This window comes from Leuciscus leuciscus (assembly GCF_965113295.1).
Source record: "Leuciscus leuciscus genome assembly, chromosome: 21".
Taxonomy (NCBI): Eukaryota; Metazoa; Chordata; class Actinopteri; order Cypriniformes; family Leuciscidae; genus Leuciscus; species Leuciscus leuciscus.
Window position 1 is genome coordinate 24,484,673 of NC_138745.1, and position 15,908 is coordinate 24,500,580.

At 39.2% G+C, this 15,908-nt stretch overlaps 1 protein-coding gene across 9 annotated transcripts; it reads left to right on the forward strand.

Annotated features, from left to right (window-relative positions):
• Positions 1-515: 515 nt before the first annotated feature.
• fbrs (fibrosin) lies at positions 516-15,727 on the forward strand. 9 transcript variants are annotated; one of them, XM_082151207.1, is made up of 19 exons: positions 516-944; positions 2,050-2,666; positions 2,926-3,117; positions 3,711-3,743; positions 4,898-4,927; positions 5,019-5,064; positions 6,744-7,092; positions 7,932-8,146; positions 8,295-8,500; positions 8,600-8,644; positions 8,767-8,862; positions 11,102-11,182; positions 11,276-11,314; positions 11,407-11,493; positions 11,654-11,813; positions 12,114-12,188; positions 12,367-12,450; positions 13,057-13,264; positions 13,408-15,727. In XM_082151207.1, the coding sequence occupies exons 2-19, from the start codon at positions 2,358-2,360 to the stop codon at positions 14,945-14,947; spliced, it is 3,795 nt and encodes a 1,264-aa protein (XP_082007333.1). In that variant the 5' UTR covers positions 516-944; positions 2,050-2,357; the 3' UTR covers positions 14,948-15,727. The 9 variants fall into 9 exon arrangements, with proteins under 9 accessions (XP_082007333.1, XP_082007336.1, XP_082007339.1 ...); XM_082151210.1 differs by having other exon boundaries at positions 11,117-11,182; XM_082151213.1 differs by having other exon boundaries at positions 8,331-8,500.
• The last annotated feature ends 181 nt before the right edge of the window (positions 15,728-15,908 follow it).

Consider the following 15,908-nt stretch of genomic DNA (forward strand, 5'->3'; position numbering starts at 1 on the left):
AATGTAATAATAATAATACAAATAAAACATTTGTAAAGTAATACCACTTTGATATGTTTTTACCTCTTTCACTGCACATACAATCTCTTTATTTTGGTATTGATGTATTCTACAATGCAAATTTGGTATATTCTGCACTGTTCTAGAATGCATAATGTTACTTAGGAAACACAAACAAATTAATATACAGTAATAAAAAACATCATGGATAGTTGGATTAAAGAACATCTCCAAATATCCAGGAAGAACATAAAATAGGCACGTTTAAGTTATTTATACATATATCAAATATAATGACAAATGGTAATACAGTTTAAATGAAATACATATCTAAATGTCAACACTTAAAACACTTGGTTTGGAATCGGATGATGAGAACAAGTGTGTATTACTACCAGGACCTTCTCTGAACGTCTGAACCATAAGCTATTTGTAAATACAAGGCACTTACTATCGTTCGTGCCCTTCAATGACAGTAGATGGCAGTACTATCGTCGCATTCAGTGCAGCCTGTCTTCAGTGAACCAACAGAGGAAGAAAACCCGACAGAAGCACACAATGCAGTTTGACTGCTACGGGTTATCCACCCAGGCTTCATGTATGCTTTAGCTTCCCAAATAAACTAAAGAAATCTATTTATTCCATTTTGACGATCGCAACGAAAAGCAAGCTTTCATAGGTCCATTTTCACGATACACTTGAGAAAGAAAACAGCTCCTGCTGCGGACACCGGCGAAATCTCCAGCTTGACCGCACACAGTGGATCACAGAGCGGGCCGCGGAAGGAGGAGCCCAGCCTGCGCTGACGGGGCTGCGCTCAACAACCCTGACGGAAGAACTCCAGACCGAGGCCTCGGGGCCTGTTGTATATTATTATCGTTTTAAATGGAGGCTCGGACGAAAGCAGAAGCCAGAGGAAAATGGCCCTCTGTACAGCGCGAGTGGTGGGTGTGATTGGAAATATTGTCGTTGTTTTGTTCGTGTCTATGCCTTTGAGTATCGTTAGTAAAGCAAGACGGAGTGGGTTAGTTTCGAGCAAAAAGAAGGGAAAAGGTTTTATGGTTTAAGCCCATCGCACAGTGTCCTCTTTTCTCCTCTGCTCGTTAAAGAAAGCTGAAGGGCTAGTATGTTGTTTCAGTTGACGGGTTTTGTTTTTAAATCCGCAAATAGACAAGTGGTTAAGATTCGTGTTACATTCATCGTTTGCGTTAATGTAGTGATTCGTTAAATTTCCTTCTTAAATGTGAAGTGCAAGGTGGGGTGTCAACGAAGCACAGGCTAATGTTACATGGTTAGCTTGTTTTATTGGAGTCATATTAAATAGCTTTGGGTCCCCTCGACAGATGTTTTAGAAGAGATATAACGAGCTAGACAATTGTAAAACGAGTGATTGATCTTTTAAAATGACATTTGATATGTGGTAAGGTGTTTCACGGAACGTTGGCTGGTGTTTGCTCGCCTGGTTGTTTATACCGGATATATAATAATCATTGAATAATTGGCAACATCACAATCGCATAATTCTAATACTGTCATGTACAGTACAATAAACTAAAATGTTACGAATTTGGTCGTTTAAAAGCGAGTGTTTAATCCGCGATCCTAACTGGTTAGCTAACTAACGTTAGCAAGCTAACATCGAGCGATTTAACTCGTCGCTTCATTAACCGATTTATCTGTTTCAGATTGAGAAAAAAAGACTTTGGCTGAAATATTTTAGTCTATAAGGATCGTTTTGCGCCACGGTTGGCCTTTGTTTGTACAGATCTAACGTTACCTTTTAATAAAGTTTACTAACGAAAACTCAGCCCTAACTTATAAGGTAGCATATTTTTAGGCAGATTGTCTCATATGTCAATAACATATGGTAGTTTTACTTTGTAATTTGAGTAAAAACATGTTTTTAGTCTTTAGTCAATATTCTATATGAAGAAAACCAGTTGTTTCCAACATAACCAATGCAAATTTTCTTAGTTAAACAGCCATATTGAATCTTTAAAAGCCCGACTGCGCCACTCATGGGTAGTTTCTCCTCTTTTCCTTCCCCAGATGAAAGTGACAATGTCTTGACAGAAAGACAGTAAGTGGATTATCTAGAAGCTTTCATAATCGCTGTGTTATTGGATAAAACAGGCCCGGTGATGCCCAGACATGACTGAACTCAGACTGCAGTGTGCTCGCACCATACAGCTTCCACTGGACTATTAAATTATAAGACAGAAACCTTAAACCACAATTACATCTGAGATCCAGAGCACTTGTCCTGGAGGCGTTGGTTTTTATTCAGTAACAGTTATAAAGTCTCCCAGGCCGGACCAGGGTGTGTTTTTAACAAGTGCCTTTGTACGGACATTGATATGGATGGTCCCAGTCGAAGCGGAGGCTTCAGGCAGAGCCGCCGCTCCCGCTCGCAGCGTGACCGAGAGCGGCGGAGGAGGAGAGCGGATCTCGCGGAGCACAGGGCCTCGTCGCCATCCTCGGCCTCGGACCAAGAACTCTGCAGAGGAGACTCCCTGCTTCGTGCCAATGGAGGAGAATGCAGACCCGGCTTCCCTGGGGCCAGACACCGGCCTCCGCGTCGGAGGAAGCGAGAATCGGTGTCTTGCGAGGAGGATATCATAGATGGATTCGCCATAGCCAGCTTCATAAGCCTGGAGGCCTTGGAGGTTTGTGTGCTTATCCATCTTTCACTACTCTGTAGTAAATGTTGCATTACTGTATGGAGATTAGAAGTTGTGAAATTTTGCATATTAAGTTTTGGACAAAATATGCTTGTCATTTTATACTTATAATAAATAATAATAATGCCCGATAGTGTAAATTGTGTTAAACAAATAAAAGCACAGTGAGTTGAATTACAACAATCTAAGTACAGAGCTTGACAATTTTCTGCTCTTAATATGTTTTCCTGTGTTACTTTGATAGATGGACTGTTCCCTAAAGCCTCCAGAGCGATCTGGCTTGTTAATGGGTAGAGGAAGCAAAAGAAAGAGAGGTCTAGATGAAAACGGAGGGCCTCTGTCAGAGCCGGAGGAAGGACCTCCTGCTACGTACACCAACAGTTGGGAGCAGCGCAGGAAGATCAAATCAAAACTGAAGAGAAATAGAGATGCTAAGGTTAGTACTGCAGTTTCATCACACCTTAGTTGACAAAAAAAAAAAAAATCACGCCCATTAAACAGCAAACATTTCTAGAATAGTCTTGCGTAGATGCGCTTCTGACCTGATAAACCAGTTGGGTATATTTAAAAACAAGTTTTTAATATTGAGCAGTAATGGTGCCGTATTGTTGGGGAAATTAGACGCAGTGACTGGTCTAAATAAAATGTGCATCACATGTGCATATGCTTCTCGCTGTCCTAGCAGCAGTTAAAAGACTGATATCTGGAGAGCAGGGTAACCACTGGCCAATGTGTGTACATGTATGTAGTTATGCAATTCAAAGGCAGCAAAAATTGGCAATGTGTCGATTTCAGAAATGATGCCAGGAGGAACTGCCACTTCTGTTAATCAAAGTGTACATGGTTATCAGCCATTGCAGTAATCTCATAATGGCCAAATATAGGCTGATTAGTTAGTCTGACCTATGTATCAGCCTGTAACTAACTACTGGCAGCCGACCCTTTTAATGCAAGATAAAAATAAATATATTTATTTGCTACACTGTATTCTTTTCGCCATGGTTTGACTTTTCCAAATGTCGGTTTCAGATATCTGGGAATCACATGGAGACAGGATACATTGTAAGTTGTTTTTTTCCCGTGTGTTGTCTTTTTCTTGCTGCCCATAAATGTGACTGAAATGTTTTCAGAATTTCAAAATACATATATTTTGCACATGCACTACCACGTAAATTCATCCCCTTACAGTATTTATTATTCAGACTATAAGCCGGAGGGCGCTCTCTCGTAGAAAGTCCAAAACAGACTTGTAGAAGTAATAACAGAGATGATCTTATTATTGGGAGATATGAGGGTCCGTGGCTCTACCATTGGAGAAAGCTTAACGGCTAACTTGGATCACGTGTGCCTTGATAACGAATCACATTACAGTCTTGACGTCATTGAATTTTGTTCATAGTTGTGTGACAGTCGATGCATTGTTTGCGGATACCATAGAAATAAATGAGAATTGCCGAAAACTGAATCATATCTGTCGCCTAATTGTCCGTGACAATTTAAAAATATTTATTTATAAAAATAAAATAAAATAAAATAGATCAGTCCAAAATGAATGTTTAAGTGCAAACGTGTTGAAGATTAGCTGATGGGCTGTTGATTCATTAAGTCGTTTTCCCACAAAAGCTGTTTATTCAGCGTAGTGAAGCCTCTCCTCTATTGACATCCATTAAGAAAAACGGCATCTGGTCTCCTTCCCTGCGTACCACAGCGTTTGCAGGCATGCCTTCAAGTGGCTTTGACAAAGGCATCCAGCTATTGCTGTAGCTGAATAAAAAGCTGAAACTTTCAGAGTGATGAAACATTAAGACAATAAATGATTGCGACAATACATGGTTTATGTGTGTTTTTCAAGCCATCTCGGGGTATTTTTAATAAAGTATATGAATAATGCAGTGCTGAGTGACAAAGCCTTTACTACAGTATAGAAACTATATAATATATTTGTATTGTATAAAATCCTTACTGCGATTTACTGCACAAGTGTTTGTAGTACATACGTAAATCATAAAATTGTCATAAGGAAAATATAGGATTTTTTTTTTAATAGAATACAATTTAGTGGTTATTGTTCAGCTGTGTATTTGATTTCTTAGCCAACTAAAAGCAAACTTTTGAACTGTACTGTATGTTTTGGTTTGTTTGCATGTCATAAATTATATCATAAACGGGGAAAATTGTCATTGTACTGCTATCACTTAATTCTTTTTAACCCACAGTGCGATACAGAGAGTGAATCGGGAGATAAGGTAAAAACCTTTCTTTGTTGACCTGATTTTGCATTTATGTATGTATTGGGATGTGTTTTTAATTAGTGACATTTCTCTTGCTATTATTTAGGCTTCTGACAATCTGGAGCCAGCATTCATCGTCTGCACAAGAGAAGGTAAATATCTGCTGGTTTAAAAACCTGGCAGGTTTATTTTCTAGGAGTGGGAGAAAAAAAATCGATTCTCTCTTTGCCGTTTTCGTTTTTAACTGCAGATGCGTGATGGCACTGTGTGTGCTCTAGAAACAGCTGTATTCTGCTTGCTAGTGTTGTCACGGTACCAAAATTTCAGTATTCGGTACCGATACCAGTGAAAATCCACGGTTCTCGGTACCAATTTCGGTACCAAAGCTTAATTTAGATTAAATTTACATAATTATATTAAAGTGCATATCACAAAGATGGAAACTGTAGTATTAAAAACACTTTACAATAAGATTCCATTTGTTAGATAACTTTAGATAAAATGACCTAACAAAAAAAACAATAGGCCTAGATATACTGTCGCAATTATTCTCCTTTAGGGGTTAATTTAAAAATACATTTTTAAAATCAAAAGTTAACATTATTTCTGTTAACATTATTTAATGCACAATGAATGAAGTGAACAAACATGACCAATCAAGTGTTTTGTATTAAATAACATTCACAAACATTAATTGATGTTGTAAAAATATATTGTTCACTCAATGTGTTATGTTAGATAATGCATTAAGTGATGTTAATGAATGGTATCTTATTGTAGCATTACCAAACTATACAGGAGATAAAAAAAATTATTTGACTTGACTATACTTTTATTTAATCCAAAACTGTATTCATATTTAACTCTAAAAGGGCTTTTTAAACCTGCTAAGAGTTATCCAGCCAAGAATAAGACTAGAACTGCTTTTATGACGGACTGATATTAATGACGGCTTTTTATTTCTCATCTCCATAAATATATCTAGTAGTAAAGCTAATGCAAGGGCTAGAAATCAATTAATAGGCCTATGTCACACTTCCTCGTCGTCATGGAGAGCGCAGTTCGCACAAGCGTTTGTACTCCCGTGGCGTCTGTCGTTGCTATGCATCCATGAACGCACATGGAAAAGCGAGCGCGCCGCTTCTATTATGAGCGCGCTTGCCGCGCGCCATTTGAAATAACGTATCTGCACGCGCAAAAACATCAGCACCACATCAGCAGCAGCACCGCCGATCGCCATCAGCGCTTTTATGAAGAGGACGCAACTGCACGCGCTTCGGGCATGCACGCGCATCAAGTACCGGGTTTGAGAAAACCTGGTACCGTGACGTTTAAAAAAAATGAGTACCGACTTGGTACCGAAGTACCGGGTCTTTTGACAACACTACTGCTTGCTTTCAATTCCACACACACACACAAAAACCCTCTAACCTTCCATAAAATAATCTTCTATAAAGTTTGAAAAGGTTGAAGCAAATTACAAGTGCAATCGCGGGCTTCATTGCACAGGATATGCACTTTGCTTGATGTTACGCTTACAACGTGAGGTATCGCCCGCCAGTATTTTAGCACTAATCATCTTATTGCATTGAATCGTGAGGTGCCTAGAGATTCCCACCCCTAGGATATACTGTATGTTTTAAGGATTTGAATTGGGCAATGGTGTTCATCATGAATTAAAATGCATATGCAATTTAAATGCCCCACAGATATTTTTTCATGAAGAACAATGCTTTTGTGCATTCTTGCATAAAATTGTTGGATTATTTTGTTGTCATGCATGGAAAGCAGTATAACATGGATTACATTGTAGCTCTCTCTTTTTCCAAAGCAGTTAACTCCAACTCTGCAAGCGCTGCTGTGGGCAACGGTTGCCCTCTCTTGCCCTCAAATAGCTCAATACCCCTTCTGTCAGTCACACCCCGGGTCTCTGGCCTGGAGAGGAGTCAGGAGAGGAGTATGGAGCAGCCTTACCCTGAGCCCATCTTTACCTCATCCTCTCTGCCTAGCCTTGCAGCCCATTCCACTGCTTCTGTCTCCAACTCACTTCCTGATCAGCGTAATGGAAATGGTGGTCCCCATCACCGCCATGATCCTAGCCCACCACAGCACAAACACAAGCCTTTCCTCCCTTTCCATGGAAAGTCACAATCGATCTACTCAATGGGCAGCAACAACAGGTCAGTGTAGTGAAACAGCATTTCTGTGTATTTTAACTTAAATAATGCGCTCAGCCTTCTAAAAACCAATCATGCTGTTGAAGCTAATAGAATAATCTCGGCACACCTATACCTGTCTGTTCACATATCTTCTAATCCATATTGTACACAAAATATTTCAATGTGTTTGCCTGGCTCTACACAGCTTCCGTAAAGGGGACACAGGTGTTTTTTTCCAGTCCACCTGGAAAAAAAAAGTAATGTTTACAAGATTCCAGGTTGATACTGCACTTAGTTTTTCAAGTTACACTACCGTACACAATTTTGGATCTGAAAAATTAGGAAGGCTGGATTAATGGCTGATGAAAATTCAGCTTTGCCATCAGAGTAAATAACATTTTAAAATGTATTAAAATAGAAAAGTCATTTTAAATTGTAATAATATTTTACACAATATTACTTTTATTGCATTTTTTTTTTTATCAATGCAGCCTTGGTGAGCATAAGAGATTTCTTTGAAAAACAAATCTTTTTTACCATGCCCAAACATTTGAAAGGTAGTGTAGGCCTACAGCTTTTAAATAATTTGTACTTGATGCGTTTGGCATGGATAAGTACTTTTTTTATATTTTCAGTACTTCAGTGTCACATGATCCTTCAGGAACAATGAAATATTAAGCAGCACAACTGTTTTCAGCATTGATAATATAAATGGTTCTTGAGCAGCAAATCAACATAGTTTCTATCATATTGCGCAGCTCCTGCAATCTGACTTAAGTTATTTTTCAAAAGAGTGTATATTAATATAATAGACAGATTGTATTCGCTAAATATGTGATGTGACATTGGTTTTCCATCAGGAGCAGTACCTCAGGCAAGCCTCCATCTTCATCAGCCACTTCTTCATCAATCAGACCCCCTACTCCTGCTACAAGTGTGTCCCTAGTTCGAGGCCCGGGGGGTGTGGGGACAGTAAGACCCTCCTCTCGACCAAGTCCTGGTGCCGTCTTCACACCGTCCCCCAGCCTTCCCCCACCTCCTCCACTAATGCAGGTGTCACCCCACCCTTCATCAGGTAAAGTTTACTAACCGATACACTACAGAAAGTTATGAAATGCTAACAGCTGTTATTTCACATGTGTCGGTAAAATCTTCATAGAAACAAAGCGTGTATGTTATTGTTAAGAAAGATGAAAGTTCTTTCTTTTCTATTCAATTAACAGATCAGGATTTAACACAATCAAATGTTGCCTCTGTAGCTGGAGGACCGTCTGTTTCAAGTTCGAGCTCTGGGACGGGTAGCAGATCCTCGCAGGCCCAGACGTCTATCCCACCAATGGCCTACCAGTTTCATCAGCACAATCACCAGCACCAGCACACTCATACTCACCAACACTTCTTACACCCCACAGCTGCACCACCACCATTGGTGAGGAGTCAACTATAGCCCATGGATGGCTCATTTCAGAAAGTGGCTGATTATGACAATTCATGCTTTGACATTTCTCTTGTGGTTGTTGTCTTTCAGTTTGAGAAGTATCCAGGCAAAATAGACAGTCTCTTTCGACACCCAGTAAGTGTTGTATGTGGGGCAATTTTCAAACTTTCGGTGAATATAGCAGGGTTTAAGGCCTCTATAAAACACTAGTTTTTCTAGTTTGTGATTATTATTCATTTCTTTCCTCTCCTGCAAAGTTTTTTCCTCAGTACCCACCATCTGTGCCTGGAATACAGCCTGTTCTTCCGCCCACAGGACCTTTCAGTTCATTACATGGAGCATTTCAGCCTAAGGTAAGAGTTGTTTGTCATTTGGTCCATGTTTTAAATATTAATATCTAATAGCTCTGTGTATAAATGAAGAGTGATTGTGTATTACCACAATATCCAGTGATCATGGAAAGCCAATAATGTTCTATCTGACCACTGCAAAAAAAAAAGTAGTATATTTTGCTAATAATGTACACTACTGTTCAAAAGACAAAATTAATACATTAATTCATCAAGGATGCATTCTATTGGTCAAAAGTGACATAAAAAAAACACTGTTCTTGTTCATTAAAGAATCCCGAACAAATGTATTATATTAAGAAGTGCTGTTTTAAACATTGATAATGAAAAATATTTCTTGAGCACCAAATATTAGAATTATTTCTTAAGGATCATGTGACACTGAAGACTGGAGTAATGACTGCTGAAAATTGAGCTTGGCCATCAAAGAAGTAAATTACATTTTAAAATATATTAAAATAGAAATCAGTTGAGCATAAGAGACGTCTTTCAAAAACATACAAAAATCTTACTGACCCCAAACGTTTGAACATGTAATGTGCATGCATGGTTATTTCAGTTTGAGTGTGTTCCTTCACTGTTGCTACGTATATATTTAGCATGAATTTTATTGCACAAATGAACGCTTGACATCATAAATGGCTTTCATAGTTCAAATATAGTATTTCTGTCACAGAAGTTCAGTGGTATTTAATGCATTTATAATTATCTTAAAATAAGGTTCATCAGTATTTAAACAAGTCTCGTGATTTATAACATAAAGTCATAAACAGTCCAAATGTAGTTTTTAAAATACCATTTTCCACTCTTTCTTAAATTGGCCATTTTTAAACTGTATCTTTGGATGGACTTTATGAATGACCCACCTGTGAAGTAGGGCTACGATATTGGAAAAACAATATTCTGCAATATATGGTGAGATTCAAACAATTTTGCCAGATGAATTGAATTGCTCTATTTGAAAATAATTAATAATTCTAGAATGTTGCAATCATAGATAAATACTATAGAGCAAAGATACAAATGAAATTAATAGTGCAAACAGTTAAAAAAACAGTACTGAACCATGAAAATGTGCTAAATAAATATGAAATATATAAAAAATAAGTTCTACAGAACAAATTCTACAGAAAATAATCGAAACATATTACAGGTCAAATGTGTGTTTCTTTAGCTATAACCTAGAAACATATATGTAAATTTCATAGGTAAAACTTTGCAAGTCCCATTTGTTAACAAGGATGTATATTCGTTTGCTTACATGAACTATATGGATTATGCAAAATACATTTTTACAGCATGTATTAATATTTGAGCTATACAATTGTACCTTGATCGTTCATGTTAGTTCATTAAGGTTAACAGATAAAATAAAAATTAACTTAATTTAAAAATGTATTAGTAAATGTTGAAATTAACAAACAAACAATGAACAATACTTATACTGCATTTATTAGCCTTAGTTAATGTTACAAATAGAATCTTAATGTAAAGTGTTGCCATTTCATATAAATCCAAACAGTGATGCTTAAAGATGGCCATCTTTAAATATCTACACAAAGGCCATAGCATTGAAATTACATAAATGAATATTACATCTATAGTCTCGCTCTTAATCAGCTTCTGTTTTAGAACACTTGATGATTATCTAATCAAAATAACAAACTATGTATTGCAGTGATGATAAAAAAGAACTGAAATCGATTGAGTTTCATAAAAAATAAAATAAAAAAATGTTTCTGTCGGCTGCAGGAACATATCAATTTGCTTTCTCACGTCAATAGCTTTAAATATGCAATTTCACCTGCTAATAAATACATAAAAGTGACCAGCCGGATATAAACTAATGCAAATAGATGGTAATAATTGTGACATTAAACATTTGGGTCAGATTAGATTTATTTTTGTCTCATTGTTGTAACCGCTTGAGGTACTACTAGTGTTAGCGTCCTCTCAGCCTTGACGGCAAACAAACATACTGCTGTTCTTTCTCTGCTAATGCAGCGTCTAGTCAGCAAATTAATTATTTTATAATGATATGGCAAAACATACTTTAGTTTTCTGTTTTCATACCGTTTCGCTGTCTGTCTTTTAAATGCGCATCTGAAGTGTCAGCGCTCTCTGCGCATTGTGTGCTGACCCTTCTCAGCCGCTTCAGCAACGGCACCAATTCGGCCACTTTTTGCCCTGTTTTTATTTTGAGTCCATGAAGTGGGTTTGAATAGTGTGTTGTTATTGACAGCTTGTTGCCCTTCAGGGAGCTGCTCCAGAGATGACTTCTGGTTTGGGAGTTGTACCGCCCCATCTGCAACCTAAAGCAAGGGTAAAGATGTTGTATCTTGTACATTTGTATCATACATCATTATCAAGAAACTTTAGTTCGAATAATGTATGGTGTTTGTGTTTCTTTCCACAGCTTACAGACCCATTTGCACCACCACCAAAAGTCAGTAATGTAAGTTTTATTCCCTTTTGTTTTGTACTTGATTTATTTTAGTTGTTGACCTCTAAATGAATAGCGGGGAATTCCTTTCTAACTGTACATAGACGGTCTCTTTACAGAAACCTGGAAAATGGTGCGCTATGCATGTCCGTGTGGCTTGGATGATTCTAAGGCATCAAGAAAAAGTCAAGGTTTTTGCGTTCATCTGTGTTTTCATTTCAAAAAATGGGTTATCGACTGGTTGAAATAATACAATCAAATTTTTTACCATGAAACAATTCGATTTTATAAATGTTTTTTAGACTGTGGTGTCACTCCTGTTGACCTTCTCTTTGTCACCATCTTCCTCAGCTTATGCACGCTGATCCACAAAAGCTTGACTTCCGTAATGACCCATTGCCTCGACTCCCTGGCCCTGGTATTGGTGGACTTGGAGGTCTAGGACCACTTGGTGGTCCCCTTACCCCAAATCATGATCTTACAAGGCCAGGAAGCCTGTTTGCAGCCGCTGGTGGGTGATACTCCTTACACTTAATGCAACCAATTTAGGAATTTTGCAGGTGACATAAAGCCTGTGATTATTCTTAAGCTGTTGAAGTGAGTTGGTTCCACCTAAATAATAGTTTTTAGATACAAGACACTTTGACAGCACTACTGAAGGATTTTTAGAGCACTACTGTGCTGTCATACAAAGGTTTTAAATTAGACTTAAGGAGTATATAAGACACAAACTTGGCTAAATGTCAACACTCAATGGTAGTCCATTTATGGGTGTTTAAGCTTTTATCTGAGTTGACCTATGTCTTCTCAGGTGGAGTCAATCCGTCCTCCACACCATTCATGTCTCCATCAACGCCCCACTCTTTCCTCCCAGCAGCACATCTGGGTAAGAGACTGTCTCTGAGAAAGTAGGGGCATCAAAAGCCAATGTTACCCATGCTGCTCTTGTTGCTCTGTTCTTCAGGCTTGCTTCACTCGCTAGCTTTGTAGAGCATAATTTTCTCTTTTAGTAGAACAATGATGTCTGATTTCATCATCTCTAACAGCTATGTTTCTTGTTGCAGAACCATATGTTCGTTCACCTCCCTTCTCCTCGTTGGGAGCCCTGGGTTCTGGTGCCTTTGGAGGCCTAGGCAGCCCCACAATAGGTTTGTCATGCTGTTTTGTTTTTTATGAAGATATATTAATCAGTAGGATTGCTCTTACTTAGCCCTGGAGTCAAAAAGATTGGATAAAGATTTGTAAAAAATAAGTTTTACTTACAATTGGTACTCAATAAAATGTTTAGAGCTTGGCATCACTAGAAAATGGATATGTATGGATATTCATTATAAAATGGCCATATGGTTAAGATTTTACCACTTTACATGACATTTCCAGGTTGAGAAATTAGTTTTAAAATTAGGCTTCCTCGTACATCAAGGAAATCCTGGTTCTCTAAAGAAAAGAAAAAAACAGTTGTTGCGGGGTGAATCAAAATCTGATATATCTTTATTTTTAGGGTTTTTAGTTTTTGTGTCATTGTAATGCTAGTTTTGTCTCATTTTATACCATTTTAAGTCATCTTAAGGCCCCTCTGAAAGTTTGCTGAGGCCCCCTGGTTGAGAACCACTGCTTTAACTTGAATGTGTTTTTATAACATTTCTTAAGCATTTTAATTAAAAGGTTTCTCAAATGTTAATTTAAGTACTGCTTTATCAGTCACATTCTTCTCTCAGCCAAAGACGAATCAAATTTAATACCTTTCCTTTTAGCGGCCAGTGTTTTTGGACATAAGACCGAGCCCTCTGCAAGTGCGGTTGGAGGAATAGGGAACCCCCATGATCCATGGAATCGTCTGCATGTTACCCCTGCCTCTTTTCCCTCTGGATCGTCTTGGGCCAAGGGACCGGAGAAAAAAGATGATAGAGGAAAGGAAGTGGAGAAAAGAGAGCTGACTCATATAAAAGATGAAAAGGACAGGTATGACATAACAAAATACATTTCTGTTCACTTTAACTTTAAATGGTTTGTTGTCACTAGGGGCTTTTAAGATCAAATGTGAATTATGTATTGTGTCTCTCAATTTGACACATATTTAAATGGTTTAATACTGTTTCACACAGAGACAGTCTCATGTATGGACGCCCGCCAGTTCGAATGTCACCTGGTGTCCAATCCCTCAGGCACCGCAGCAACACCCCCAGTTCACATTTGAATGGCTTGGGTCCACTGAGTGTAGGTGGGGTCCCTTCAGATGGCCAAAGCAGAGAGCGTGAACGAGAAAGAGAGTCAGACAAGAGACAACATTCTGCATCCAGGACACCAGCGTCGGCTTCCTCCACAGCACCGGACAGACCTCGATCTTCAACATCTTCTATTCTCACAACCTCTCCTTCTAATGTCCGCTTAGCTTCTTCTCCTATGGATCTATTTCACCGACAGTTACCACACACACTCAGCACTGAATCAAGTCACTCTTCGCAAAGAGAGAACAATGGTCCAGCCTCTTCCTCTTCTACTTCGCTTCCAGTAAAGAAACCTGATCGGACCACAACTCCCGTATCCAAGCCTGTACTTGGTCTAACCTCTGGGCTGCTCCTCCCCCAAGTCAAGGTCAAAGAAGAACGTAAAGAGGAGCCTGAGCCAGTGCCCATCTCCTTACCGCATCAAGCCATACCTCAACACAACTTTGAACGGCCCAATAGTCGACACACACACCATCCATCCACCCCTTCCTCAACCCTCTCATTGACGCCTACACCCGGCATGTCTCTTCCTCCTCCAAATCCACACCCTCCCCATCCACACCCTCCCCATCATCATCATCATCTGTCCCTTTTAGATCGTTCACGGGCTATTGATGCCTATCTCGGTGGTGCTGGAGGCCCAGCCGGACTGGTATTAGGTGCTGCAGCTGAACGTTTTCCACCACATCCTCATGGTCCTCCGCAAGGACATTCCCAAGCCACTCACAGCTTTCCCTGGGACCCTTGGAGGGATCTGGCTGCCCAACAACAGCAGCAACGCAGGGAAGTATTGACTCTGAGGTCAGATCACCACCTTGCACTTCGCTCTGATCCACACTTGTCTAGACTTCTCCAGCATCAGCAGGTACAGCGATTTTTGGAAGCTGAGAGAGCTGCAGTGGCGGCCGCTGTGGCGAACAGCCCACACCATCAACAAGTACCTACCTCTAGTTCTTCTGCTTCAGCAGGCAGGTCAGAGTTTGGTTTGATGCCCCACCCGTTTGATGAGGAACAGCGTGCTCAGATACTGCGGGAAGATTTTGAGAGAGCACGGTACTTTGGGATGCATCCACATCCGCATCTGTCTGCCCCTCACCTTCCTAGCCAGTCTCATGCTGCCCACCTTGAACAGCTTCACGCAGGGCTGCTGTCTCACTCTCATCTCCATCCAGCTGGAGCACAAGCGTCACATCACCCTGGCCTCTACTCTAGACTTGGACCTCTGCATTCACACTCTCATGTACCTAATGGCATTCTAACCAAGAATCCAGGTCTAGTTGGGGCATTGTCAGTTGGGGCTCCACCACCTCTCATTCCATCTGTTAACAGATCTTCTACTCCACCCCGTGGCTCCAGACTTGGCGGGGCTGGAGATTTGGGCCTTTTTACCACACATAAAGATGGCGAGTCGAGATAGTACTAGGTAAAGCTTGAGGAGCTTCCAGAACTACTTTGCTGAAGAAACTGCTCCTCACATGGCAAGGTTCTGCAGGACACTCAAAAAGAGCTAAGCTTCAATGGCCATACACAAGTGTTGAAACAACCTGGGGAGGGAACGGAGACACTTCCCAGGGCTGTTTGATACATTTATCCACTGTGGTTATGTTGGTGCAATTTAGGTACTCTCTTGCTGTGGCCTGATTTTTATGTAGGGTTTTCTTTAAAAAGAGGCCTGTGGATGCTCAAAGACAATTCATTGCTACTAATAATATGAAGACAAGTTATGTTGAAAAGTTGTGGATCAAAAATTGCAAACCTGTTTGTCTTAGTGAACTCAAGGAAACCCTATTGTAGAGTTATTGTCCTCCGCTTTGCATTTGAAGAAAGAGAAATCAGACCCTGACTGAAGTAATCAAGTACTTCTCATTGTCTGAATCAGCACTGTTGACAAATGTATGAATTAAAAGAAACACTTGGTCCACATTCTGCTTTAAATATTAAAGTCATCCATCAGACAACTTCCATTAACATCAGAATGAACTTAAGATTTATTTTATTCTTTAAAAAAAGGTTATTATGAACTGTATGTACATCTTGTTGGATAATATTTTAAAAATTTAAAGGGAAAGAACTGTCTCCCATTCATTAGTCTGACTCGGTACAAGAGCTGGGCCAGAATATAGTAGAATAGTGATATTGCTTTTGTAATAATTATTGTTAACATTAATTACCTTCCATAATAAATATATTCACTGTTTATGTTATGTCATGTTTCAGGTCTTACCAAATGCACTCACTTGTTGAAATAAGTCAGAGGTATGATAATTGTCCAGCAAAGCACTCCAGTGATATATTTTGCTCCAATATACTGGTTATGTTAAAGTCAATGTACTGGGGATGTATCAAAGCCAGCCTATACAGTTCAGAAAATGGTATAT